Here is a 26,349-nt window from a genome sequence, read left to right as displayed (position 1 = left end):
TCTTTCCTGGGGTGAAGGGCCTGGCAGCAGGAATCAATCTCTTGTTCGCCATCTCTGATGGCACATAGCCTCTGCACCTCAGTCTGGAGCTCCACTGTCTGGGATTCTAGAGACTCCAGTACAAAGCAAACCTCACAAGGGGAGGTTGTAATGCTCCTGATCCTGTGTGCCTGGAGTCATGCCAGGGGCTCCGTCTGAATGGAGGCCGGAACCATGGGTTCCATCTGGGTGGAGGCCTCAGAAGTACCAGAGGGGAGTGATCCAGCCACAGGGGGGAACCTCAGGGTGCAGCATGTCCCACCCACCATTGCACGGGTAGTAGTCTGGCTACTATTGTGCCAACTGCTCCCTTGAGGTTCTCTGCCTAGGGCCTCGTGGCCCTCCCGCAAACTCCCACGCTAACTCATGTGCCGGGCCTAGATGTGTACCTGTTTGCACATTCTGTTTGTGAGGCTCTAGTTGTGTAGCTCCTTATGGGGCTGGGCCAAGTAGGAGCTCCGGGGGGCGGGGGGACATGACCATAGCTTTACCATCATTTTGGTGGTTGCTTTTAATTAATAAGAAAAAATGTTTTAAAAATCCCAGTTGTGCCGTGGCTTATCATATAGTGATCTTGCACATAAAAACTAGAAAATCTTTCCAGCATCTTGTCTTTTCTTTTTTTGACCTGCCTATTCACTGCTTGCAGAAAAAATAAAAACATTTAACTCATCCCAGAACTTTCTACATAATGAAATCAACTTCTCTGGATATGCTTGTAGCAGCAAAAAAATTAGTTTCATGAACTAACGGCAATATTTTGTTTTTGCATACGCAAACTCACTTGATCTAAAATACAATAGTTTTTGACTGACTAAAGTTGAGATTCAAGCTAGTACCCCTTTTCAGAAACAAACCTAAGTGTACGGCAAATAAGATTTAAGTATGTACAAAAATTAAACATGTACATACGTATTTCTCCCTGCAGCTGTGCTAGGTCCCTCCCACCACAGCTCCGCTTACCTCTGGCAAGCTGTTGGGGGTCCCGGAGCTCACTGGGGTGCAGCGGGCTTACTCCAAAGCCAGCATTAAAGTGCAGCTTCTGCTGTTGGCAGGCCCTTTTAAACTCTGTGCATGCATAGTAGGGCCTGCTGGTACTGTGCTGCTGTCAGAGGGCTGGGGGGTGTCCCTCCTCCACCAGAGAATGGGATAGGCGAGTGCCTCCCTCTTCCCCTGCCTCATGCACTGGGCACCACTGGAGCTGGGCCAAGTAGGAACTGGGGTGGGGGGTGACCCTCCTCTGCTCCTCTCAGCTGCCTCCCTGCAGCTGTGCTAGGTCCCTCCCACCAGGGTCCCGCTTATCTCCAGCAGGCTGGGGGTTGTCAGGTGTCCTGGGGGTCTTGTTGGGGGTCCCTGGGCTCATGGGGCCGCAAAAGGCTTATGCCCATGCTTCTTGAGCCAGAGCCGGAACCAAAGTGGGTTGCTGATGTAGTTTTACCTTTTTTCCAGCTGGAGAACTGCAAAAAGAAGGAATGTATTACAAATGTGTAACGATACAGTCAAAAACTAGTTTTAAAAGTGTCCCTGAAAATGCATCACAGTTTAAACTGGTAATGCATATTTTCCCCCAGAGCAGTGGTCCAATTTTTTTTTCCAGGCTTTTGTCAGCTTTTCTCAAGTGCTGAAGAAGCACTATCCTTAAGGAATTGTTCAGCAGAATCTTATGTATGACTAATCACAACTGTTGCTAGCCTCTTAGTTTTTACAGTAATGAGACTTCTTTGTGAATCTAATTATATCCACTAAGCTTGCACACAGGCACAGATTAACACAGGAAGAGGAGGATAGCCTTTTGTTTATAAGGCCGCAGGGGTTTTCTTCTCTTAAGATGTAATGTGGCCTGTCTTTTTATAGAGAACAAAATTACATTTTGCATCCCCATAATATCAGTGATGACATAATCAAGAAGTTTAATGATAAACACAATATTTTTAACCATGTTTGTTGACTTTTTTTAATAGATTCTTCCATAATTAAACACCAAGCTTCCCTACTGCCATTCCCCCCTTCCAGAATTAGCTTTTTGGAATATTCCATAACAAGGTAGTCCCAAAGCCAACAGAATTGATTAGCACAGATGTTCCAGGGAGCCATGTTACATCCTTAATCAAAGGCATAGATGTTTGGGAAATGATTGAAGAAGTGCACTAACGTGCCATGTATTTTCACCTAGGCAACTCTAGACTGGCAGAAATGATATCTTGGTTCTGATAGAGGGTATGTACCTGTACATTTGAAATCTATACCTGGGCGGATTCTCTTCTGCTAGTTTGCAAAGGCCTCAAAAGCAAAGACTCTGGATTACCTTTAGAGCCTTTTCAGTGTTGTAATAGATTGTTGATAAATTGTGTGCTTTTTAATGGTAGCGTTTTGTTGTTGTGTTTATTATTGGCTTTTTTATGAAAGAAGTGCCATGCAGTGCCGCCTAGGCTTTTTGTAACCAGGACTTTTTTTGGTTAAGATATTATTTTGTTTGATTATGTAGTTGTTCATATTAAATCAACAAAATTGTTCAAATGAATTCAACAGGTGTAATGAAAAGAGAAACATGCAGGATTTGGAAATGAAGTGAGTCTTTTCTTTATTACTGTTTGCAAATATGTTTCCCTCCAATCATTGTGATCTGACCTTAGTTTTCTTTATGCTGTTAATAAAGCATTTCCTGTTTGACAAGGGAGTATGTTGAAATAGTTTACAGGTGCTTATATTTTTTAAACTCTGCAGATAGCAAAGGATTTTAGCTCGTTTTCTAATCCAGTGCACAGATGCTAATGTGATAACTGATTCTCACTATAATTTGAGGAGGAGGGTTATTAGGTTTGTGAAATGTAAACTGCTAAGCCATGGAAACGGTTTGGTCTCCCAGAATATTTTGATATAATAATGTTGCCCATAGGAAGGGTTTCCCTGGCACTTGAAAGAGTCTCGGAAGAATCAAGAGTTTATACAAAGTCTCAACAGGATTTTTTAAGAGCAGTGTGACAGGTAATGAGTATGTTGCTGGTGGTTGTGCTGCCAAATTTGGTTCCAACCAGAAATAAAGTAAAAAAACCCATCAACAACAAACCCCCCCCAAAACTTTGTTTTTCCTTTTTATGTTAACATTCCAAAAAGGAAATACTGCTTTTGAAAGATAAGTATCTGCTGTGGAGGGTAAAAAAATGAAAAGACATTTTGGTCACCTCTTAAATGCTTGCGTGTCAGGCAGTTCTTTTAGAGGGCAAAGGTTGTAAGCTTGACAAGATAATGTCTCTTCCTACGCAACAATGTCATCACCTCTTTCTTTCCTGCTAGAACATATGCTGCTGAGGCAGGGCAGTGGCTGAGGATGACTGTGTATCTGCTGACTGGTGATGAGACAGAGCTGGCATGCTGTTAGAAATATCCCTGCTTTAGTAAAGTTAACTGAAACTTCCTTCTGACGAGAGCTAATGATAAATTTATCTTAGCTGAAGATACATTTTTGAAGAAGTTGTTTCTTGTTTATTTGTGAACCCATATTATTTACAGTCAGCTTGCTAGGTTAGTATGTATATAAGCAACATGTATATTATATACTTATTATGCAATATGTATATAATTAGTGTTTCGCATTTTAGGTTTTTACCAATTTTCAGCAATAAATTCCCATGGGGCTGGAGCTACTGCCTGGGGGCACAGGGCTCCGGTCTTTGACCTTGGGCAGGGCAGGAGATGCTGGTGCCAGGGTCAGGTGTTCACCCCCACACGCACACATCTGACCATGTGCCACTCCTCCCTCCCCCCAAAATGCCAAAATAGCCTGGTAACAAGCTGCTGCAGCAGGGGGGAGAGGCACCAGTGTAGCCCATCAGACGGTCCCCCTGCAGCAGGAAGCAAAGCAGGGGGAACTATCAGTGGGTGCAGGGCAAGGGAGCATGGTTTTGGTACTACATGAACCCCGGGAGGGCTGTGGGGCTGCACCAGCCTCTTCCGGGGGGGTGCGTGCCCCCAGATCTGCCCCCGGAACAAGAGCAGGCTGCTACCTGCCCCAAGCACCAGGAAGAACCCTGTGCCACCACCGGCCTTAGCCTGCAACAGCAGGCTCCAGCAAGAACAAGCTGGCAAGCACTGGGAAGAGCCTGATGCTGCCACCGGCCCCAGCCTGCAGTGGCATCCTGCTCTGGTCCTGCACGCCAATCTGGGGCACGAGCCCCCCGCGAAGAGCCTGGCACAGGCATAGGCCCCCAGCCCACAGTGCAAGAGCCATGCCCCCACATCCACTGACAGTTCCCCACCACTTTACTCCCTGCTGCAGCCCTAGAAGCAGCTGATGGGCTGCACAGCACCACTTCCCCTGCCCCTTCCCTAGTCCTAGGCTTACTCCAGTCCCTCCCTCACCCCTGTGGAACATATTATTTTCCCCAATTTAAACTGATTTTTTTCTTTCTTTCCTTTTATCCCTATTTCAGCCTGGTTTTTATGTTTGGAAGATAAACCCTGAAAAATTCCCAGAGTTATTTTAACAATAAAAACCAAAAATGCAGAACACTATATATAATGTTAATATAATATAGTACTATGTTATCCATATACATTATGTGTGAATTCTGTCTCTTACTGAAAGCTTTCCTGAGGCTTTCTTGGGAAGGGCGAAGTAGGAATCTAATAAATGAAATGTAGAATGGGGTGTGATCCCGAAGTGCATTGAGTGTTTTTATTGACTTTAGTAGGCTTTTGATTAAGTTAAAAACAGTCATATTTGTCATTAGTCTCCAATTTGTTCTAGGCACAGCTATGCTTGTGCTCTTCTATGGGTATATCCAATGTTTCTGGGCTTTGCTGGTTGCTAGATGGGCCTGGGGGAAAATTCCACCCTCTCCCTCCTGCCCTCCCCCTTGTTGCTACATGTATCAGGATTTTTCTTTTAAATCTTCCTCAGAGGCTTCGGGTATCGGCAGAAGCCAAGACTGGGGATTGTGACTGAGGTGTGCCAATGTTTCTGCTGAGACTCCAAGCCTGTGTTTTCTGGCTAGAAGGGCTTGTCCCTCAGCTCACTGTTTGGGGTCAGGAAGAGGTTTTACCCCATGGTCAGATTGATATGGACTGTGGGGGATACTGGCTTCCTCTGTACCAAGAGGTATATAGGCCTCTCCTTGGGATTTCTTAAGCATATATTGACAACGTTTTACGGAAGCAGGACATTGCTTACCATGGTTCCCTTGCTTTACCTGTGGCAGGTTAGGTATTATGTCTTGTGTTGTGTCGGGGTTGACTATAGTTTTACTAAAAGGTTAGATTATGGATTTGTATAGGATGGTGTAGGTAGGGATGATCACTGGCAGGGGGTTGGACTTGATGACCTCTCAAGGTCCCTTCCAGTCCTATTTCTCTAATTTTGTGATTAATATATAGTGCTTTTCAGTTGTAGTATTTTCCTTCCCTCTTCATCTTTGTTCGTGACTGCAGCTTTTGTGCACTATAGGTGCATGTCTTTGAGTCAGTCACCTAATCAAGTGGTGTCCTTTCTAAGACAGTTGTGTAAGAAATCTTTCATTCTGCTTTATGGGGAGCAGCGTTCTGTTCCACCCTTGGATATCTTTCATATGTTGATAGTACCCCTCATAAAATTGTTTCTAGCCTAAGGAGGGCTCAAGTGTATACCATTGTAATGGGGCAGTACAGTATACAATGAAAGCAGGAGAGAATTCATTTTGGGAAGGGTAACCAGATAAAAAAAAAAAAAATAGTAGCTTTGCCCTATTCTAGGGAAAAGTGTTTGCCTTTTTATATAAATGGACATTTCTGTTTGTTATCCATGCAGTTGTCTGTTACTGAAAGGCTATATAGATATCTTAATACATGCTATATATATTTTAATAGTTATAGGAGTTCTATGGAACATGTGCACACACATATACACCAGTATGTACATACGTGTATGTGTGTTTGTACATGGAATATATATGGAACTCTACAGAACACACATTAAGGAATAGACACTTTCCTAAGAAATTATGGGAACTCTACAGATTACGAGTAGAAATATCTATTGCATTTAGCCAAGTCCAAGATAACTGAATTTAAGATCACCCCACCCCAATAATTATATTCTATGCATGGAAAATGTATAGAAAATGTGTTAGATTTTTCCATGTATAAAATCTAATAATTGGGGATTAGGTTAGTAGGGAAAGTAGTGGCAGGGGAATAGGTTAGATGGTAAGGGAGATTAGAAGGGTGGGGGGCAGGTAGTAAGACAGTTGAGCAGCCTGACTCTCTTGCTGCTTGCCTGTCCCCAGCATCTTCCCCCTGCCCCCTCCTGTTACTTGCCCCCCCTCTCCCCCATCTGTTCTCCCCACCTTTCCTCCTTTGCTCACCACTTACTCTCTGGCTCTGACAGGGCTCTTGCCACACTCCAACCTGGGCATGGAACATGTGGTTGCTCCAGCCCCAGTGTGGGCTGGGAGCAGCCATGGTGGTGGCAGCTCTATCTGGGGCTCCATTTCTGGGGTCTGGCTGGAACTGCCACTTCCACAGTATGCCTATTGTGGTGTTACTAGACAGGGCCAGGTGCTCTGTCCTAAGCTGAAGACCTGCCAGAGCTAGTAGGTAAGCAGTGAGCAAAGGTGGAAAAGATAGGGTGGGTGGGGTCAATATCTGCATCCCTGAACCCGGGTGGGAGCCAGGGCCAGAGATGCAGCAGCTGGGTCTCAGTCTCTTCCCCCCTCCACCCATTTTGCTGGAATCCAAGATGAAAGGCTTTTTTTCTTCATGTTATTTCAGGGGGAAAATCCTTGTCTTAGATTCAAGTAAATACAGTTTTAAATCCAGTGGTTTCTTGTGACGCTCACTTATGTTTCTGGTAGGGGTGTGTGAAACACCTATGCTTTGTTTCGTTTGGGATTTGGCGTTTCAGAGGGACAGTGATTCATTGTGGTGTTTCAGATTACTGTTCCATTTCATTTAGGCCGAAACTGTTTCAGACCTGTTTCAGAATTTCTATGGTGTTTCGGCCATAGGCTATAATGGGGAATCACAGAGCTACCTATAACTTTGTTATTTCTTGCCTGATTTGGATGAAGCTTGCAGGGATGCTAGCCCCTTCAGAGACTATGAAGCCTGCCAAGTTTCAAGGAGATAGGCCTGCAGGGTTTTCTGGGAAACTGCACCTCAAGGTGCTGACAAGCAAAACGTGTGTGTGTGTGTGTGTGTGTTAAGGTGCAATTGGATGAAAACTGCAGGAATGGTAGCCCCTGTTCTCACCCTCACAACTCCACTGCAACCAGTAAGCCTCAGGCCTCTCAAAGATCTTACAGGACTTTCCCCAGCTAGGCCCCAGGTGTCTCAAAGATCTTACAGAGCTTTCCTCAGCTAGGACTGTGCAATGGCTAGAGGTTATCAGGTGCCTCCTGCTCTTACCTGCCTGTTACTAGGGAGATTTGCAGGCCTGGCATTTCCTGGGGCTGCCAAACCACCGGCAGTCCCACCCAGACCTCCCTACCCTGGAAGAGTGCAGTTTTAGGTCATGCCCAGGATGATGTGGGGCCTCCTCCTCCCCATATTCCCCCAGCCCTTATACCTCCAAGTTCTTCCTGGCATAAGAGCTCAGCAGAGAGATGTTCTTGCTCTGCTTGTGAGAAACTAAACTTCTGCCTCCGGCTTTGAGAGCAGGGCATTAAATGGCTGTCCTCATTAGCACCTGTCCTGCCACATACAGAGCCCCTTGTGCGGGCATGAGGGAGGCCTGCCAGGTTTCAGGCAGAGTGGTGCAGGGGTGTCCATGAAACTGCACCTCAAACTGCTGAAAGCAGAACTCTTGTGACTTGTGTGATCTTTTGTTAGACCGATTGAACAGTTGGAGAAATTCTTCTTTGCAAGCTTTTGGATTTAAAAACCCTTTGTCAGGCTGAGGAAGCACCTAGTTGGTGTGAGTGTGTATGCTCTTCCTGGATAGAAGGAATAGTAAAGAAGCCAGAGGCTGGCGTGCAATGCAGGCAAGAAAGCCAGTCCGTGAAAATGGAGATGGACTGCCTTGACCATATATTTGCCCAGTTGTCAGTGACTATGAACCTGTGAGTTGCCATGTGAGACTCATCCATCACCTTGGTTTGAAGGAGAACCCACCAACAGCCTGACTGATTGCCCTGTGAGGGAGAGGTAGGCATGATCTCCACCCCAGCTGCTCCAGATCTCTGAGGTGAAGTGCAAGACCACCTGCGGACCTGCCTTGTGCAGTTCCTCCCTCAAATACTCCCTGCGTGCCTCGTACAGGGAGGGCACCATTATCCTGCTGAAGTTGGTGCATGTGGGCATATGGTAGGATGGGGCCACGAGCACCATAAGCCACCTGAACCCTGGCTGCTCAACTAGGGAGAAGGGATGGCCATTCAGAGCAAGCATCTCCCCGATGCTCTGGGTGATCTCGTTCAGAAAATTTCAGAAATGTTTCGGATGGCCTATTCTGATTCAGAGCTGTTTTCGAGTGTGGCATTTCATTTTGGATTCAGTGTTTCGACCACCAAAACTTCTGAATATGAAACTAAACAAAATGGCCACTGAAATTCCATTACAGCCCTAGTTTTTGGAGTATAGCTAAGCCACTGTTGACATAGTATACTGCCCTACAGTCAGACTACTCACAGATGCTTTACTGACCATCCAGAATATGCACTGGTAGAAAAGACAGTTGTTTTATTTTCTTGTTTTATACATTATTCTGTTTTTTTTATATTAAATGACTCTGAGCCTTTGTTGGGAAGGACAGCATATAAACTGAATGAAAAAATACATAAATAATCTTTGAAAAGGATACGGTGATTAGAATAAAATCAGTTACTAAATTACTCATGGGGCCTGTTCGCAGAATGGCTAAGGTGTCTTGGTCTGGTTGCAGGGGCACACTAAGATGGCCCAACTGTAAATGGGCACCTGGTCGTTGGGCTGGAGAGCCAAAGGTTGCTGGGAGTGCTACTGGCTACCTTGTGTGTTCCATTGGCTTCAGAAACCAACACACCCTGATCTAGGCTCAGGATGACTTCTGCCCTTTTATTGACTGAACTGCTCATTCACAGGGAATGCTGCTAAACACTGTTGCTTCTTTTAGACAACACTCCTACTGCTTGCATTATTTATCACAGCTTCTTTCTGTACTCCATCAGCTGATACAGTCAAACTGGCCTTGGGAAATTACTTAGATAATTTCTGGCTGTTTCTGTCACTTAGAACCTTTTACTTTATCCTGGCAAAGGTTTCAATTTTAGCTTTCTAAATTTATTTTGCCAGACTCAAAAAAACTTACTGCAAGACCTGCCAAAGCATGGTGGCTTAGGGTATTGCATTAGGTATCTGAGGTGGTGTTCTGAACTGATTTTGCTTTTCAGTTTTATTTCTAAAATGTTTTAGTGGCAGAGGGAGGCATTGAACCCAGGTTTACACATTCTGTTGGTGCAGTAATTTCAAGGCAATTGGTTATTGTATAGCCATGTTAATTTTGATTGTAATATGAGTGCACTTAACAGCCAAAATTATTCAAATTTTGTGGCTTTCTCAAGGCTCTGGATTCAGTGTCTGCATTTTAAGGTGAAGTGCTTACTGTTATAACACAGACCCATGGAACAGATCTAGAGATAATGGCAGAATTTGACAGGGAACAGGCCTCTTTCTCACACACACAATACATAAGAAATGCTTTGTTTACCACCCTTTAGTGATCCTGGAATGATTTATCTTTTGCTTAATTTCCCCTCCCATTAACTTTATTATTATGCCTTCATAAATCAGGCAGGGAAGAAAAAGAATCTGCCCTTTTAAAGTAGTTGGGAAAACTGAAAAAGAGCTTATATTATGAATTAGAGTGGGTTTAAAAAACAAGCTATTAAAAATGAGTTAACTGCATTTTTTAACACAGTGGGTTTCATCGCTGAATCTCCTGAAACTGGTTTAGTATCTTTTCATCTCCCATCAAATCACTGATATTTTACTTTGGTGAGGTGAATCCAGGGCATTCTTGTTATTCTACCTAATGTCTATTTAGCTCATTCTTCTATGCAGTGATAATTCCTCTACCTCCCTAAATATTTGGCTCTAATATGGGAAGTTAACCAATATCTAGGCATGGACAAAAGTTGGACTGGAGACCACTTTGGAATTCTGACTAGTTGTAATTCCAAAGTGTAGTGCCATGGCCAAATGCTCTGGCTTTGGCTTCTCGCTGGACCTGTGCTATGGCCAATTTATTTCCTGCTTGTTGACTAAAGAAGGTTGTCCTCTCCACAGATGGTGTTGCTGCCATGGAGGACCATCTCCATGCACAGTGAGCTCTCTCTAATGGCAGCTTACTAGACAGGCCATCCCCTTTGCTGTCTATTTCCCTGGCACAGTACCTTACTACTTTCTTTCCACCTCACATCCCATCCCCCCCACACGCGCGCGCTGGGGCCCCGCACACACTGTGGCCAGCAAGAACAGTGGTGGGATCTGCTTTCAGGTCCTTCCTGTCTGGAATGGCACTGTATATGTGAACAGTCATAGCGCATCACACCCATGTCCTCACCACTCACCCTGACATGACCTGGAGGCAGTGCCTAGCTACAGGAATGCTGGAGCAAACCTACCCTGCCTGGCACACCTTACAAACTGCCATTGCCAAGAGAACTGGTGACCTCCAGTGGCAGCTCCTGCACAAGGTTCTATCCCTTGGCACCTTTTTTGTCTACCATTGAGATCCAGTGGTGTCGGTACCCTGTCCTTTTTGCGAGGAGGAGGCAGTCTGCCTTTCTGTACTACCTGCTGGCTTTTGTTCCAGTCAACACCCTCTTAAGTGTACTGGACTTGGACTTCTCTGAGCCCATGTACCTTTTCTGTGTCCTGTACTGAGCAGCCAAGGAGTGCATGATCTGTCTAGCCAATTTCGTACTGCACCAGGCCAAGATAGGTGACCTTAAACAGTCACAAAAATCAGTTTACAGTGGCCAGTTTTGATGACACCCTCCAACTCTTCGACTTCCTTCTCTGGGCTTCCATTTCATTTGAGTTTGTACATTTTACCATGCAACAAAATGTGGCCCAATTTGTGCCATGCTGGACTATTGAGGTGTTCTCTGCAAGATGGAAGATGGCCAGCTAGTTATAAATGTGCAACACCATGAAGGACTTTTGGGGAAGGAGATTTCAGTCTCTGGTGATATGAGTGTGGTTTTTTTCTGACAGGTATTTCATACTCGGCTCCTAAGAGGGCCACACACTTTTGCACCTTCACCTTTTTGTTTTTAATATATGTATTATAAAGGTTTAAAAAATCTCTTGCTGTTGCTATCTCTTCATAACTTTCAGAGCCCTAACCTCTAATGTGGTCTGTACCCAATGTGTTTGGTGGTATTAGCTTGCAGGTAGTGAAGGTGAGATTAAGAAAATTAGATATTATGGTCAGAACTATTGAAAAGCCTAAAATAGTGAATCTCTTCAGCCTTGATGAGGTTCAAAAATGAGTAAGTTTCCCTTTTTAAAAATGGTAAATGTGGCAGCTGAAAAGTATGTCTGTGTGATAAAACTTGCTGAAGGCTCTATGAAGATTAGACCAAGTATTTTTCTGTATTTGTTTAGATATTAAGCTATAAGTTGTTGCTAAAAGCCTAATTATAGTTTAAGATGTAGTGAGGCCTTGTATAAATAAGGCCTAGTAAATTTAACAAAGCCTTAAAGTAGTAAGGCCCTGTAGCATAGTTAAAATTACCTTATCAAAGGAATGCATGGCTTGTACTGCTATTGGTCAGTCTAAGGACAGTTGAAGTAAAAGGAATCTGAGTGGTCGTACTTTATCAGTGTCCTTCAGAAGCTATAAATTAGCTAGAATATCTGGATACCATTCAAAAGAAAGATGCAGCTCTGTGAAAACGATTAGTTAGCTGTTGCCTGGACCATTGGGCCCGTGGACCTCGAGAAGCCCAAGAACTGCATTCCAGGGTCCTTCCAGGTACCCCTCGGACAGCGTTGCTCAGGGACGCTTGACTTCACTGAGCTTTGTGAAAAGAGGAACTTGCTGTGTATCAGGCATCAGAGGGACTGCTGATAAGTTGCCGAAGTCAATTGCTTTTGTCTGTCAACATTTGTCTTGTTACTACGGGTAGTTGTGTTTTTGTTAAGTCAATAAATCTTTCTTACCTTTCTACCCCTGACCACACTCTCAATCTAAACCCTCCACAGGCAGCTGAAACAGTAAATTTTCAGCCTTGTGCAAGAATGAGGTTTGATGTCAAACTCTCATGACTCAGAAAATGTAAGAAATTAAAGTTCTTCCAGCAACATTATCTTAGTAATGTTGTGCATATATTGTGTTTTCCTTTCGCTTTCCATGTTAAATTTTAACTATTTAGTCTTTCCTCTATGTAGGTTTAATATAAAATATGCAGGTTGAACAACATAACTAAGTTTTATTTTACAACCTTACTACTGTGTTACCTTTATGGGGCAGGGATCTGTTTGGTTTGGTTTGGTTTGGTTTGGTTTAATTAAAAGTGAAGATAATATTCATAACTTTGAGGGCCACATTTTAGATTTCCCTGCTGTTGCTGCCTTTTGAGATCTCCAGCTTGTGTTCAGCTGCCACGGTTAACTATTAAGTATGTGCATAGGTGTGTGTACAGACAAGGCTCTTTGGGTAAATGTGATATCTTTTATTAGACCAACTAAATAGATGGAATTGAAAAATTCTCTTTACAAGCTTTTGGGCACAAATACCTTTCTTCAGGCATAGGGGAGAGTTTGCTGATGTTTATGTGCTCTCCTGTGTGGAGTATAAACTTAAGCCAATATGCAAAATACAGGTCTGTGAAAATGTAAATGTGTGGCAGGGAAGATCAAAGGGGACATGAGTTAATAGGTGTAAGACAGGTTAGTGGGGGGTGGAGAAGGGGCGAATGTTGACCTCGTGATAGGACGTAACTGGTAAAATGTAGAGAGGTTACCTGGGGTTATCAGTTGGCAGGCAGGTTTTAATGAGCCATATATCCAATATCTATTTTTAGTCTGTGATGTTTTGTATCCAGCAGATTTATGAAGGACCCTGGAATGCAGTTCTTGGGCTTTTCGAGGTCCACCGGCCCAATGGTCCAGGCAACAGCTAACTAATCTATGAAGTGAAGTTCATAGGCTTATCTACAAAAGGTGTTTTATAAATTTCCTTTGAGGATTAGAAATGAGACACTGGAAAGAGAGTGGTTGTCCCATGAGAACTGTGCCTCTATAGGTGATTGGGTATTTTTTTCTTTGATAGTAGATTTTTAGTGTGCATTCATTCAGGTACACAGTTGTTTTTCGGTTTCTCCTACGTATTTTCCATCAGGGCATTTAGTGCATTGGATGAGATATATTACATTTCCGGAAGGTGTAGGTGTAAGATCCAGGAATAGTGATGGTCTGTTGTGGGGTGTAATTGTTGTGGGAGTGATGGAGATGTGTTGGCAGGTTTTGGCGTGGTCTGGACTACATGCCTTGGGCCATAGGAAGTTGTGACAAGGTTGGCAAGGTTCAATACCTGTTTAAAGGCTAGGATGGGTGGTTCTGTACTCCTCCTTTGGAGGTCTCATCTGTTTGTTTGTTTTGTTCTTATTTATTGTCTTCTGGGGTGTTTTTGTTTTTCTTTGGGGGGGTGTCTATGACTAACACATCTGTCACTAAAGAAATGGATTTATTCAGCAGGACTCAGCTGTCTGAGTCGGAATGTAGTTTTCTTATAAAAGTAGACAGTGATTAGTTTTCATGCATAGTTTATCACATTTTAGAGAAGTGCACTGTATGAAGTATTTCCAAAATATAAAAAGGGGAAGGCAGTGCTATCCACAAGAGAAGGTTATGTTCTGGTAAGTGAATGGGTTTTGTGCTGTGACTAGTTGTAAGAACTAGAGCAGGGGTGGGTAATTATTTCAGCTGTAAGGCCACTTAAGTTTGCGTGAGCTACTGAAGGCTGCAGGGGTAGCCCTGCACCTTGACAGGTGCCCTGCCACTTGGTCATCATCTTGGGCTCAGAAGTTCTGCCCTGACCGTGGTTGCTGGAAGTCCTTCCTCTTGCCCGAGAAGTACTCCTTTTGGGAGGGGAGGGGTTGCCATCTTGAAACTGGAAAAAGAAAACCAAATCATATATTAAAAATCAAACGTCTGCTATAACTTATTTTAATTTTATTTTTTAAACTATTTTTGTCCTGATTTATGTGCATTTGCCTAGTATATCTGGAGGCAATTATATAATAATTCGAAATAGTCTTACACTTGCATATTGTGTGTGTTTGGGGGTTGGGGTGTGTGGCGGGGGGTGGGGGGCAGACAGCCTCACAGTCCTTGAAACTGCATGTGGTGGCAGCAAGAGGGAGCAGCCCTGCCTGACCCCATAGTGCACAGCTCCCTGTGCTACCACCCCAGTCTCTATCCACAGGTGGTGGCAGGGTGCAGAGCCAACCCTTCCCAGGCCCCATAGCACAAGACTTCTGCGCTCCTACAGAGTGTGGGGCCAGCCCAGCCCAGCCCCACAGTGCAAGCCTCCCCACACTCCCACCCCATTTCCCCTAGTGGGAGTCCCTAGTCCCTGCCCAGTGGGGCACTTACCTGTATTTCCAGGCTCACAGGCAGGGAGGGCGGGGAACAGCCATGGGGTGGCTTCTCCCAGGCAGAGGCTTCTTGTCTCTAGCACCCCCAGGTTGGACCTGGGGCAAGTCAGGACAGGCTGGGGTGGGGGTGGCACTGCTTAGCAATCAGAGCTGCACTTCCTCCATGGAAGAGCTGGCTTGCAGAGGGGCAATGAGGGCTAGGGTATATAGAGGGTTTACAGAGACTTCCCATGAGCCAGATCTAGCCTGCAGACCATATTTTGCCTGCCCCTGAACTAGAGGTTTGAAACAAAAGCTGAGGTGTGAACTAGCTGCCTTCCATTCAAGTCTGAAGGATGTTAGTAGCATGCCAAATTCCTGTTTGTCATCTTTCACATACTTACTCTGGAGAATAATAGTTGTTGATAATTCAGTTCTAGAAATCTTCATTAGTAAAGTTTAGCTTCATCTTACAAAACTCACTTCTTCTAGTCTGCCAATATGATCTGCCTGTGTATTGTTACAATCATGTGTATATACCACTGAGGTAGGAGCCATTTTCAGTTCTGAAATAACAGATAGCATTTTTTTCATTCCTTATCATCAGGGCAGGTGATTCCTATCAGGGAATCCTGTCCTTATCAGGGCAGCTGATTGCACCACTAAGGATTTTGGATAGAAATGGGAAAGCTTTGCTTTCTAACATATCTAAAGTACTTATAAATAAATGCAATAAATAATTGCATCTGTTAGTTTTAAGTAGACAAAAGGCTAAAACACCAATTTATAGTATTATAGTTTGTAAGAATAAATAACTTGTAGATAATTAGGTACTGTCAAGATTTTGTTTCCCACGTACTTGTAATTGTACTCTTTGGGACATTGTCATTATATCGTCTACCATTCCATCTTCATCTACTAAACGCAAGGCAGGGATGAACTGATAACAATGAAAAAGTAATGTTTGGAAGGTGGTTTTTGCTACCTAAAGGTTTGCAAAATATGACAGTTTTTGCATGTTCGGAACAATGTATCTGTATGACAGATGGGTATATTTTAAAAGTGGGTCAGAGAGGAGGAGTAAAAGAGACAGAATCCATTTGTCAATATGAAATTATTTGTTGCAGTTTGAGGGAACAGGAAAGAATGTCACCCCTCTAACACCATAAATCATGAAATCTTAAATTTGCAGTACGGCGTGAATATGATAGATAAGATTATTGTGATTATTTTTCTCATAAGGAATTCTTTTGTCTGAATAATTTTCAAGGATGATATTGACTCGTCTGAATATTCCTTTTTATGGTTCACATTGGTGGTTTTATTATTAAACATTTGAGTTCTGCATTAGGGAGAAGAGCTGCAGATGGTGGTCTTGTTTATTTGTATTCGAGCAGTGCTGAAACTGGGCTAAGATTAAGGACCCTCATGCTAGGCAAAGTAAGCACGTGCGTCTGTGTGTGTGTGTGTGTGTGTGTGTGTGTGTGTGTGTGTGTGTGTACACGTAGCATCCTCAACTCTGAAAAGCACTTAAATGGTATGTCAACACAAGACACTACTGTGCAGTCATTACTGCACATTTATTTAGTACTTGTACTAGCAAGTATTGAATTACTGCATGGTAGCATCAGCAAATGTCTTTTAGGTGCCACTATTGCACAGTAACCTAATAATACTGTGCAGTAGCATATTACACTTTCCATGCTGTGACATGCTACTACGCAGTATTTTTTAGCTACTGCACATTGAGCATCTTGTGTAGGCATGCCTAAAGATGCCACTTAAATCTGTCCCTAAGTGTACAACAGTCATCTGTTCTTGCTTATACTGGCTAGGATGGCAAACAACATGACCCCTTGGATAGAAATAGATATTGCCCAATGTATCATTTGTGCTGCCGTAAAAAATTGAGCAAATATAGCCATCCCTACTCTTTGTTGCGTCACATCAAAGGAAAATCAGTGGCACAATAAAAGGTAATAATATATTATTCTACTTTATTGTGGTGGACATCTATTAGCTCTGTAGTGGAAGACTGCAGGCAGTCTGAGCTGCCCACACTCTCCAGTCCTGGCAGGTGCTCTGGGTAGCATGAGAGCCCCTCAATCCCGTAGACCACCTGACTAGTTTTCTGTGCTGACAGGGGAAACCCTGGGGAATCTTGAGGTGCCTCTAAGCAGGGAAGTCAGGGTTTCCCCCTTACAAAGCCCCACCTGTGATTTTTAGGGGCAGTTTCCTTAAGTGGGGATGTCCTATGCAGGTCCCAGAGTAGTAAAGGACCCAGGGAATCTCCGATGTCCTATGCCTCCATGTGGGACCCTGTTTATCGAGACCTGCCCCAGAGGAGCAGATCTGGGTGAGCAAGGAAAGCACCACTTTCTCCACTTACCCAGATGGGTCCCTGGAGATCAAAGGGGCAGATCTGAGTAAGCAAGGAAACCCAGACTTTCCCCACTTACCAGACCTGCCCCATAGGCTCTCCAGTGATGCATCTGGGTAAGTGTGGAAAGCTGAGCAGGTGCTCTCAAGATTTAATGGTAGTGATCCTGCCTGGGAATTCCCAGGACATGCAGGACCCGGCCCCTCAAGCCCTGGGAAAACACACAGCCCCTTGTCCCACAACATCAGTAGGCAGAACATGGGGCACTGAATGAAGTGGATTAGCTGTGTTGCAACACATCATGGCACAGATGATCTGCTTTTTTTGGCATCTATACCTAGCCTTTGAAAATACATGCTTTAGAATATGCTACTGCTGTTTAAAAGCCAGTAGAGGGAGAAATTTCATTTCAAAAGCTGCCACTGGCCTCTCCCTTTTAAGTCAGCCTCGAAAAGAGAGAGTTTTCCTTCATTTCTTAGTTTATAAAGACATGAACATCGATTCCCTCTTCCCTGCATATGTGTTGCATTGACACTTTATTTTATTGTAGGTACTTATGGTTATGTGTACTATCATCTTTCTTTAGTCCATGTATATGTAGTGCTTTAAATAGCACTTATCACTGGTTTCTAATATCTTTCTCTGAGGTGGAAGAATTGTGTTTCCTGGGATGTTTTTTAAATGCAGAATTTCTTTTATATTGCATACTGTTTTTTCCCCCTGAATCCCTCGTCACTTGAAAATTGCTGAGTTGTTTTTCCTGACACTGTTCTTAAATCATACGCTGAAGACAAACTCATCAGATGGTAGTCAACAAGGTAAATTTTGGCAAAATGATATGCAACAGAATATACCCTTTTGGAATAAAAAAATTGGAGCAGATTTATCTAATTGCATCATACTGACAGTAGAATTCTACTGCTTTCCAAAAGAAATCGAGTGGGTTTGATGAGACAGAATCTTGATGTTCTCAATATATACTCTCAAATGCATTACTATATCTCCATTCATGTAATTTCTGTGCAAAGTGCCCTTTCCAGTGTTATACTTTTGAAATCCTCTAGTAACTGACCATTCTTACCAAATTTCATTTTGTCCGTCTGCTTTTGGGGTAGATTAGTGGTTTTCAACCTTGTTAGAGTTGACACGCCCCTCAGAAAATGCTAGTTTGTAAGTTTTCATTCATTTTTTTACTGTAGGAAAATGATAGAGCCATTCTTCTCTCGCAAACAACTTTGAAAGACTACAGCAGGTCAGAGTGGTTTTAACACTGTGCATTCCTACTTGAAGTCTCTGGCTTTATCTTGTGAATCATGTTTATACAGCTGACATTGCGTGATTCCCCATGAAATCCTTGAAAGGATTTCAAAGCACCCTAAGATGCCAGGGCACCCTGCTTGAGAATCACTGGGCTAGATCAGTGCTGTGGTGACTTCATATGGTTAATACAAGTGTGTCAGTACTAGCATTGAAGTATAGAAACACTGAACGAAAATCTGGTAATTAGTTGATTAACATACAAAGCTAGGCTTTCTTTCCATGACTCAGTCTTAGGAGCATTGTACATAACTGTTACTACTTATGCTTAAAAAACCTGCAGGTTCACTTGGACACTACATGATCAATGCAAGTCAGCAGAGAGGCTTTAGTTCTTTGTTGATTCAGCAAAGGAATTGAGTGAGGTGGTAACATAAATTAAATCCCAGCAATGGTCGTTTTGATTGGGCAGCACTCAGTAGGTCAACATATTTTGTCTTTGAGCCTTGTCACATGTTCACTTACAACAGTTGCAAATCATTGGAATGTAGTGACCTACTGCTATTAGTACACATTAATACGGGGACTGGCAAAGTCCCGCCTGCAGGCCGGATCTGGCCAGCAGTGGACTCTTATTTCCCAGCAGCCCCTGCCCGCGTTGCTGGAACCGATTTCCATGGAGACCCCAGCCGCAGGCATGCCGTGATAGTGTGGGGCCAGGGTTTCTGTGGAGACTGGCCCCAGCAGCGCTGGCAGGCATCAGTGGTGCTAGCCCCTTCCTGGTGGCAGGGGACTGTGCTGTGGGAAGGAGCAGGGCAGGCTCAGCTGCTGCTGCCTGGGCAGTGTGAGCGGTAGCAGTGCTGCTAGGAGGGGGGCTATGGGGAATTTTGGGGTGGCTATAGTCCCCTCCCTCCCCCAGTGCTACCCCTATTGGCAGGGCATGTGGCAGGGCAGGAAGCTACTCTGGAGCTGGGCTGGGATCTTATGGCGGTGGCAGAGTGATCCATACCGAAGGCAGAGCTGCGATCTGCAGCCTACACACATTACAGGGATTACTACAGAAAGTAGCACTATAAGGAAGTCCTTGTTTGTTTAAAACTGTTTTTTTGTGGCAGATCCACCATCTTTGTAGCGCTTGTTTTTGTATAAACACTCAGTTTTGTGAAGTGCTATAAAAGTGTCAATAAAGCTACAACAGCATGGCTAAGGCCAGAATTGGCAAATTTAGTCAGAGTTCAGTTTATCTGAAACTTCAGCTCTTCTTGAGTAGCTAGGTGATTTGTAGGCATATCTTGTTGCTATTTACAAATACATTTGTTAGTCTGATTTAGAAAGGCAAAACTCTAAAACTCTTGGTTCAGAGATGATACCTTTTATTAGACCAAAAAAAATCACAAAAAAAAAATCTTTCATTGCAAGCTTTCAGGTACATGCACCCTTCTTCAGGCTGAGGGAAAATTAAAGATAAAAGTCCCCAGAGGTTGAATATAAACTTCATTTTGCACAGAGGAAGCTAAAGGTGGATGTCTGTTTAGTTTTGGTTTTTAGCTTAGGAAATATTTGTCCATCTTTTTATGTATGGTTTGCATCTTATTCTCCTTTTTGGTAGTCTAAGTGCAATAATTCTGAAATCCTAAGCTCCTAACTTCTGAGATTCAAGGTTTATGTCTCCCAATGGTTAATTCTGTAGAGCAATTGAAGTGATATTAATAAGGTAGATTCTGCTGTACAAGTTGAATGCGAGAAGCTATTTTGGTGTAATTCAGTTTTCATATATATGTAATTTGAGTTCACTAATGGAAATTAAAATGTTTATAGTCAATGGACAATTGTTTTTTCTCTTGTATTGTGCATCATCAAAGCTTATCAGTTCTTTCCTCCTTTCAGCTGTCCTGAAAGGCAGCTGATAGCAGCAGCTCTTTTTTCCCCTCAAAGCACTGATAGAGCTCTCAGTTAAATGCCTTTATTAATGCTTCCATTAACTCTGTTCTGGTTTCCTGGATTACATATTCAGGTGTTCTCATTCTGTCACTCGGAGTTAATACAGCAGCCTTGTATTAGAACATAGATTTCATGTATCTTGAGCTGCCTGCAAAATGTTCTGTCTTTTAATACTGGTTTTTAATCTTTTCTCTTGCTATCCCTCTTGCCTATTTATACTGAAGGTTTTGGAATTCATTCATAGTGCATTGTTGTTTGTTATAGATTTCATAGATTTTTAGGGTTGGAAGGGACCTCAGTAGGTCAACGAACCCGACCCCCTGCCCTGGGCAGGAAAGAGTGCTGGGGTCAGATGACCCCAGCTAGGTGCTTGTCCAGTCTCCTTGTAAAGACCTCCAGGGTAGGGGAGAGCACCACCTTCTTTGGAAGCCCATTCCAGATTTTGGCAACCCTCACCATGAAGAATTTTTTCCTAATGTCTAATCTAAATCTGCTCTCTGTCAGTTTATAGCTGTTGTTCTAGTAACCCCCAGGGGCAACCTGGTAAACAGAGTATCCCCTATTCCTTGCTGCTTCCCTCCTCACCCCTCCCCTGATGAATTTGTAGACTTTGAATTTGTTGGTAGAGAGCTTGTTTTTTTGGAGTACAGGAAGTGGTAAATATAACTGAATAGTGAAACAGTGAAAGGCTTGAATAAGAGTTGGTTTTTGGCTATATGTAATAGATTCATTCCTAATCATACTTTTTGTGAAGGTATACGATACATCCTAAAGAAGAACCCACTTTAATGCGCTTAGATCACTGAGGCTATTTTATTCTTAGACCAATTGAATTAAATCTAAGTACATGGCTAGAAGAATCTTCAAGAAAGCATACATGTGCACACATGCACACACACATGAATAATGTGAAAGAAAGCCTAAAATTCTCCACTTGGTTTGCCTCGTATCCCAACTCAGCACAGTCTGTTCCTCTCCTTGCTTGGCTGCTCAGGAAGATGAAAGTGGTGGTGGATATGATAGCACAGAAAATGCCATCTGAAAATGACGTTCATGTGGCCAGGAGCTATCTTATGAAGATCTTGAGAAGTTCCATGAGGTACAGTACTGGTTTTGCAAGTACAACTTTTCCATTCCTTTTCATTGGCAGAATCTCTCATACCCCTTGACAAACCCATAGGAAACCATTGTGAAAGTCCTCTTCCCTCAAACCTTCATTTCCTCATACTTCCAAATAGTGTCTGTTTTGTACTAGTTTCGTGTTTCATTTGTGGTGAATGTTAGAAACAGTATTTTCTCATAATATGGAGACTTTAGTTCTGCCATCTATGCAGAAAAGAAGCTGAAGCACCAATTATATGGTGTCATGAATTTATCCAAAAAGACAGCTTTTGGTTAGTTATCCTATGTCAGAAACATCAGTACAAGAATAAACTGAGGTAGTAGCAGAATTCGTGGTGGCTGGTGCTACCAGCTAAAAAGAAGTCCACATTTGTCTAATATTTGAGTACAAGGCCAATAACCATAAGAAAATATATGGAATGTCTGAAGTGAGCAGACTGGAGCGGGGAAGAAGGGTGGGGATTTTAAGGTAGCTGGCATCTTCCTGTACTGATGATTGCGACAAATTTTCTCAAAAACTTTTCTCTATTTTTTGCGGGGTGCTAGTTTTGCAATGGATTGTTTTCATAGTAGCTAGGGTCAGGAGGGACCTGAACAGATCATCTAGCCTGACCCCCTGACACAGGCAGGAATGAATGCTGGGTTCACAAGACCCCAGACAGGTGATCATCCAACCTCCTCTTGAATTTGCCCAAGGTAGGGGCGAGGACCACTTCCCTGGGAAGTTGGTTCCAGATTTTGGCCACCCTAACTGTAAAATATTGCCTTCTGATCTCTAACCTAAACCTATTCTCCATCAGCTTATTACCATTGATCTTTGTCACCCCAGGTGGTGCTGGGGAGAAAAGCGCTCTACCTATTTGCTGTTGATCTCCCCTGATGAGTTTGTAGGCAGTTTTAGTCTGGATTGTTTTACAATTCAGTAACTAGTTAGTGATCCAGTCAAATGAAAGTGAAAATGAATGACAAAGGTGTCTGTGTGTACCAGATTGGTAATCGTGAGTTCTGAACTCTCGACTCAGCACTGCCATTGTCTTTGTGAGCTTGAACTGGTTACTTAACCATGCTGGGTAAAATTTTCAGCAGTATAGAAGTAATGTAGGAGCCTGATTCCTGTTTTCGTGAGAGTGAGTAAGACATGGTTAACCAGTTAATCTCTTCTTTAAGTTGTTACCTGGCCACATGTTCATGCACTTACTGGCATAATAAAACAAGGAACAAGCCACAAAGTTTATTACACCAAAAATGTGCAATAACTTTGTGGCTGGTTGGTATCGTGCCATTAATTGAACGTGTGGCCAAGTTGGGGCTCCCAGGTGCATGAGTACACCACGCACCCTGGTGGATGGGAGCCATCAGCTGATCACCCAGCCATAGTGGTGCGGAGTACAGTTCTGCAGTTGGGAGTCCCATTAGCTGATGGCTCCCAGCCACAGGGGTACATGGTGTACCCCCAGAGCTGGGTTCCCCAATCAGCTGACAGGGCTTCCAGTCACGGGAGCTTGCTGCTAGCCAGTGCAGAGGGAGCTTGCGATCATGATCCCCCTGCATTAAGGCGTAATGGAATCTGGAGCTCAGTCCCACAGTCACATCTGCCATGCATGTGTGGCATGGTAGCTAGCACAATTACAGGGATTGTGCATCAGATTCCATCATGCCTTTTACATCTGCCGGGGCCTTAGGACTAGACCCTATTCTGCCTTTTTTAAGTCCCTTAAAATTCTATTAAAAGTATCCACTTTTGTAACATGCTGTCATCTATAACTAAGATGCAGGAAAAAGACAGCGATAAGAAGTATTAAGTTTTTCTGGGCTCACGCAGCTTGGAATAGGATTGTCCTTAGACATATAATAGGTGGGAAAGGGTCTGGCCCTTTGTCTTTGAAGTACCTAAATCACTTTTGGACAAGAGACTTGCATATTTTACAGAAGCAATAATTAATGTTGACAGAGTCCTTGAATGGAAGTGCAAATTATTCATTTTTAAGCTAGGATAGGGTGGAAGCACTGAAATCAATTCCAGAGAACGATGATTCTGTAAGACAAAATCTAGAAACTTACACTTTGTATTTGTAAGGAGATGTCTCTTGAATTCCTTAGAAGAAAAAAATATACTTGAAGATCTAAGGGTGGACACACAAAGCAGTATTTAAGTGATGTTATAAATTATCACTTGAATATGAAAAGTGATTCAGACTAGTGATTCTGGTGGAACTGTCAAAGCACACCTACCATTTCCTATTACATTATTTGGGAACTCTCTGTCTTCAGCAGATTTGAAAAGAAGATGATATTCTTTCAGTGCCTAATTCAGGCACACAAATTCAACCCTTAATTTCTTTTAGGTGTGCCATGCAGTAAGACCACTATGGCAGAGTTGCATTGGTGTTAAGTCCTGCTTCTCTAACCTTGCTAATTTGGAATCATAAAAATATTTGTGGTTTTATCCCTACTTCAGCCTTTAACCCATTTTCTCCCCACCTCCCCTGTTCCACCTGTGTACCTACATAAAACCTTACAAAAACCTTATTGAATAGCTGCTGTGTTGTAAAAGAAGTCACAAACCTCACCAGTCCTTTGAATGGTTAAATTCAAGGTGCTTAAAATTTATATTTACCTGTCCTAAAATAAACCCACAAATCCCTGTTACAGTATTAATGTTCTATTGTCTGTGTCTCAAGTGTTTTAAAAGAAAGCTGGCATCTTTTCAAAACCGGCATGTAGAACATTGCATAGCATGTAGTGTAGTTTAAGTTTCTTTTGCATCTGTGCTGCTCGTCCAAAGTTAATTTGATTAGTAGACGTTTTTCACTTCATGCCACCTTATTAAGAGATCTGCATTAAAAGTATGTGCTCTACCTTTCTCATTTCAGAAGAAATGATCTAGCCTGCAGGCCTCACTCTTGGCACGCAACCAAATTCACAGAGAGTCAGCCTGAGACAGCCACGTCACAGCTCTCCTCAACCAATCTCTGCACTTCATGGCACTCCCGGTATCATGCTAGGTGAGTTTCTGTTTAAGTTACATGCACCAAGCTCCAACGGTAAGAAAATAATAATGTGGCTCACATTCATGTTTTTAACCCATAAATATGGAATTATGCTTTTCTTGTTTTTTGTTATCATTCTTAAAATATAGAGGTGTATACTGAGAACTTCAAGATGGGTGAAGGCTGGTAAATATAGTTCAGAAATATTTTGGTATATGTATGTGTGTAAATAAAGATAAGAATAATGGTTTTGAATGCAGTTTTCTTCTTGCATTTCCTTTCAACTTTGGTATCTTAATTTTTTTTCTATCTACAGAAGGAAGGGGTGTACTAAATGCACTAACTTCCTATGGTATTTCTTGAAAGCATTATTCCTTGAAAAGCAATATTAATTATCCCTAAGAGGGCTAACTGCATTTTCCTCTTAGACATTAAGATATTGTCCGTTTCATTAGTGAAATTACTTTCTGTAACCTGATCATCACAACAGTACATGTTAGTGCTTGGCCTTTTATGAACTGCTACAGACAGTTCTCGTCTCCCTCCTTATTTAAAACATTTATTTATTAGTCTCTTCCCGCACTATGGAAGGAAGACTAAGATATTTGGAGTTTGGGTTATGTAGCACTTTATTCTTCATTTGATATAGTATATTAGGATCTGATTAGAGGCTCTTATCTCCTGCTTATAAATTAATTCTATAGCATTTTCATGGAATTTATTGCTGTTTTTCTCCAATTTAACTCCCATTTGGGACACAGTTAAGTTTGGGGAAATCACTCTGGAATACAGTCCTAATTTACAAAATCTTTCTATACATTCTTCAGCATAGCTTCCTTTTGTTAATATTTCATATCAAAAAAGCCTTTGAATTATTTAGTTTTATGAAACTTTAATAATTTGCTCTTTTTAGGAATTCCCTGCTATTTTTAAATAATTTGGACAGTCCATAAACAGTAATATTGTATTAATTTTATAAAAGAAAAAAAATCCCCATTTTGATCTCCCTGCTCTGTCTTCCCTTTGTAACATGTTACTGCCGAAAGAGTATTTGCATATTGTATTTCCCTACCTCTTGATAACTCTTCCTCTCAGTTTATGTAGAATTGTGCCATGTACTTTAATAACACATAAACAGTCTGAATTCTGTTTACATTGCTGAAGATAGGAACACACCACAGAGAGAAGTCCAGTAACAGCTTTAACTTAAGAATTTTAATTCTCATTTATTATATTAGTTTTATATCATGCTATTTTAGAAATCATTGCTGTATCTTTCAGCTCAAATATTACCTTGGTTTGTGCTTTCTGTGTTTCTCTGGTGGCCATTCAAGTATAATGTAGAGATCCCAGGACATATTTCTCTACTCTGAGAACATTTAGAACATGATCTGGAGACCTTCTGATGAGAGCTGGCTGAAACTCAGGATTTCCGAAATTTGATTTAGCTCTGATTTGGAATAGAATCCTGTTTGTTTTTCCACTCTTCCCAATTGGAAAGTAAAATTTTTTTTTTTTTTTTTTTTTTTTTAAAATACCAAGGCATAGTGTATCAAAACAAAATAATGCTCCCTGGGACCCCCAGTGCTTTGACTGACATTTACAGCAATGAAAATGGCAAAAATGCTAGCATTTGGGGCTCCCAGGTAGCCCCATAATGTGAACTACCCCAGACTTTCACTCTCTTGGAAAGTTGATTCCACCAGAATCATTGGTCTAAATTTTTGAGTTTGCAAAAGGCATTCCTCAAATCCTCTGGACCCTATCTTGAGCTGAGCAGTCACAGACCTGGCAAGCTGGAAGTACTGAGGTGGGCTTTCAGTAACTACAGCTCTGAGAGAGCCCTCTCACAGGCCAGAGACTATAGGGCAGCAATTCAACCAGAGTGCTACAGCACCATGGGGTGGTTTGAGATCTTTTCAAGGGTGTTTCACAGCGCTAGCACAGGTAGGTATACAAATATGTTTTGCAAGATAATCCGAGTGATTTCAAATAGGACTCTATAGTGTCAGAATATTCTGCCCTGTTGCGGTCTTTCCGAGCTGTATGCAACAGACGAATTGCTCTATTATTTTTTTCTGTA

At 42.5% G+C, this 26,349-nt stretch overlaps 1 protein-coding gene across 5 annotated transcripts in view; it reads left to right on the top strand.

Annotated features, from left to right (window-relative positions):
- SHROOM2 (shroom family member 2) overlaps window positions 1–26,349 on the top strand; it is a 228,770-nt gene that overhangs the window by 138,948 nt on the left and 63,473 nt on the right. For all 5 annotated transcript variants that reach the window (XM_090063968.1, XM_090063987.1, XM_090063961.1 and 2 more), the window contains exon 3: window positions 24,150–24,281. In XM_090063968.1, the coding sequence (XP_089920094.1) occupies window positions 24,150–24,281 (132 nt within the window). The remainder of the gene's footprint in view (window positions 1–24,149; window positions 24,282–26,349) is intronic.

This window comes from Crocodylus siamensis, chromosome 1 (assembly GCF_052110815.1).
Source record: "Crocodylus siamensis isolate JL-2025a chromosome 1, ASM5211081v1, whole genome shotgun sequence".
In the NCBI taxonomy this organism is placed as follows: domain Eukaryota; kingdom Metazoa; phylum Chordata; order Crocodylia; family Crocodylidae; genus Crocodylus; species Crocodylus siamensis.
This window is presented reverse-complemented; position numbering and strand designations above follow the sequence as displayed.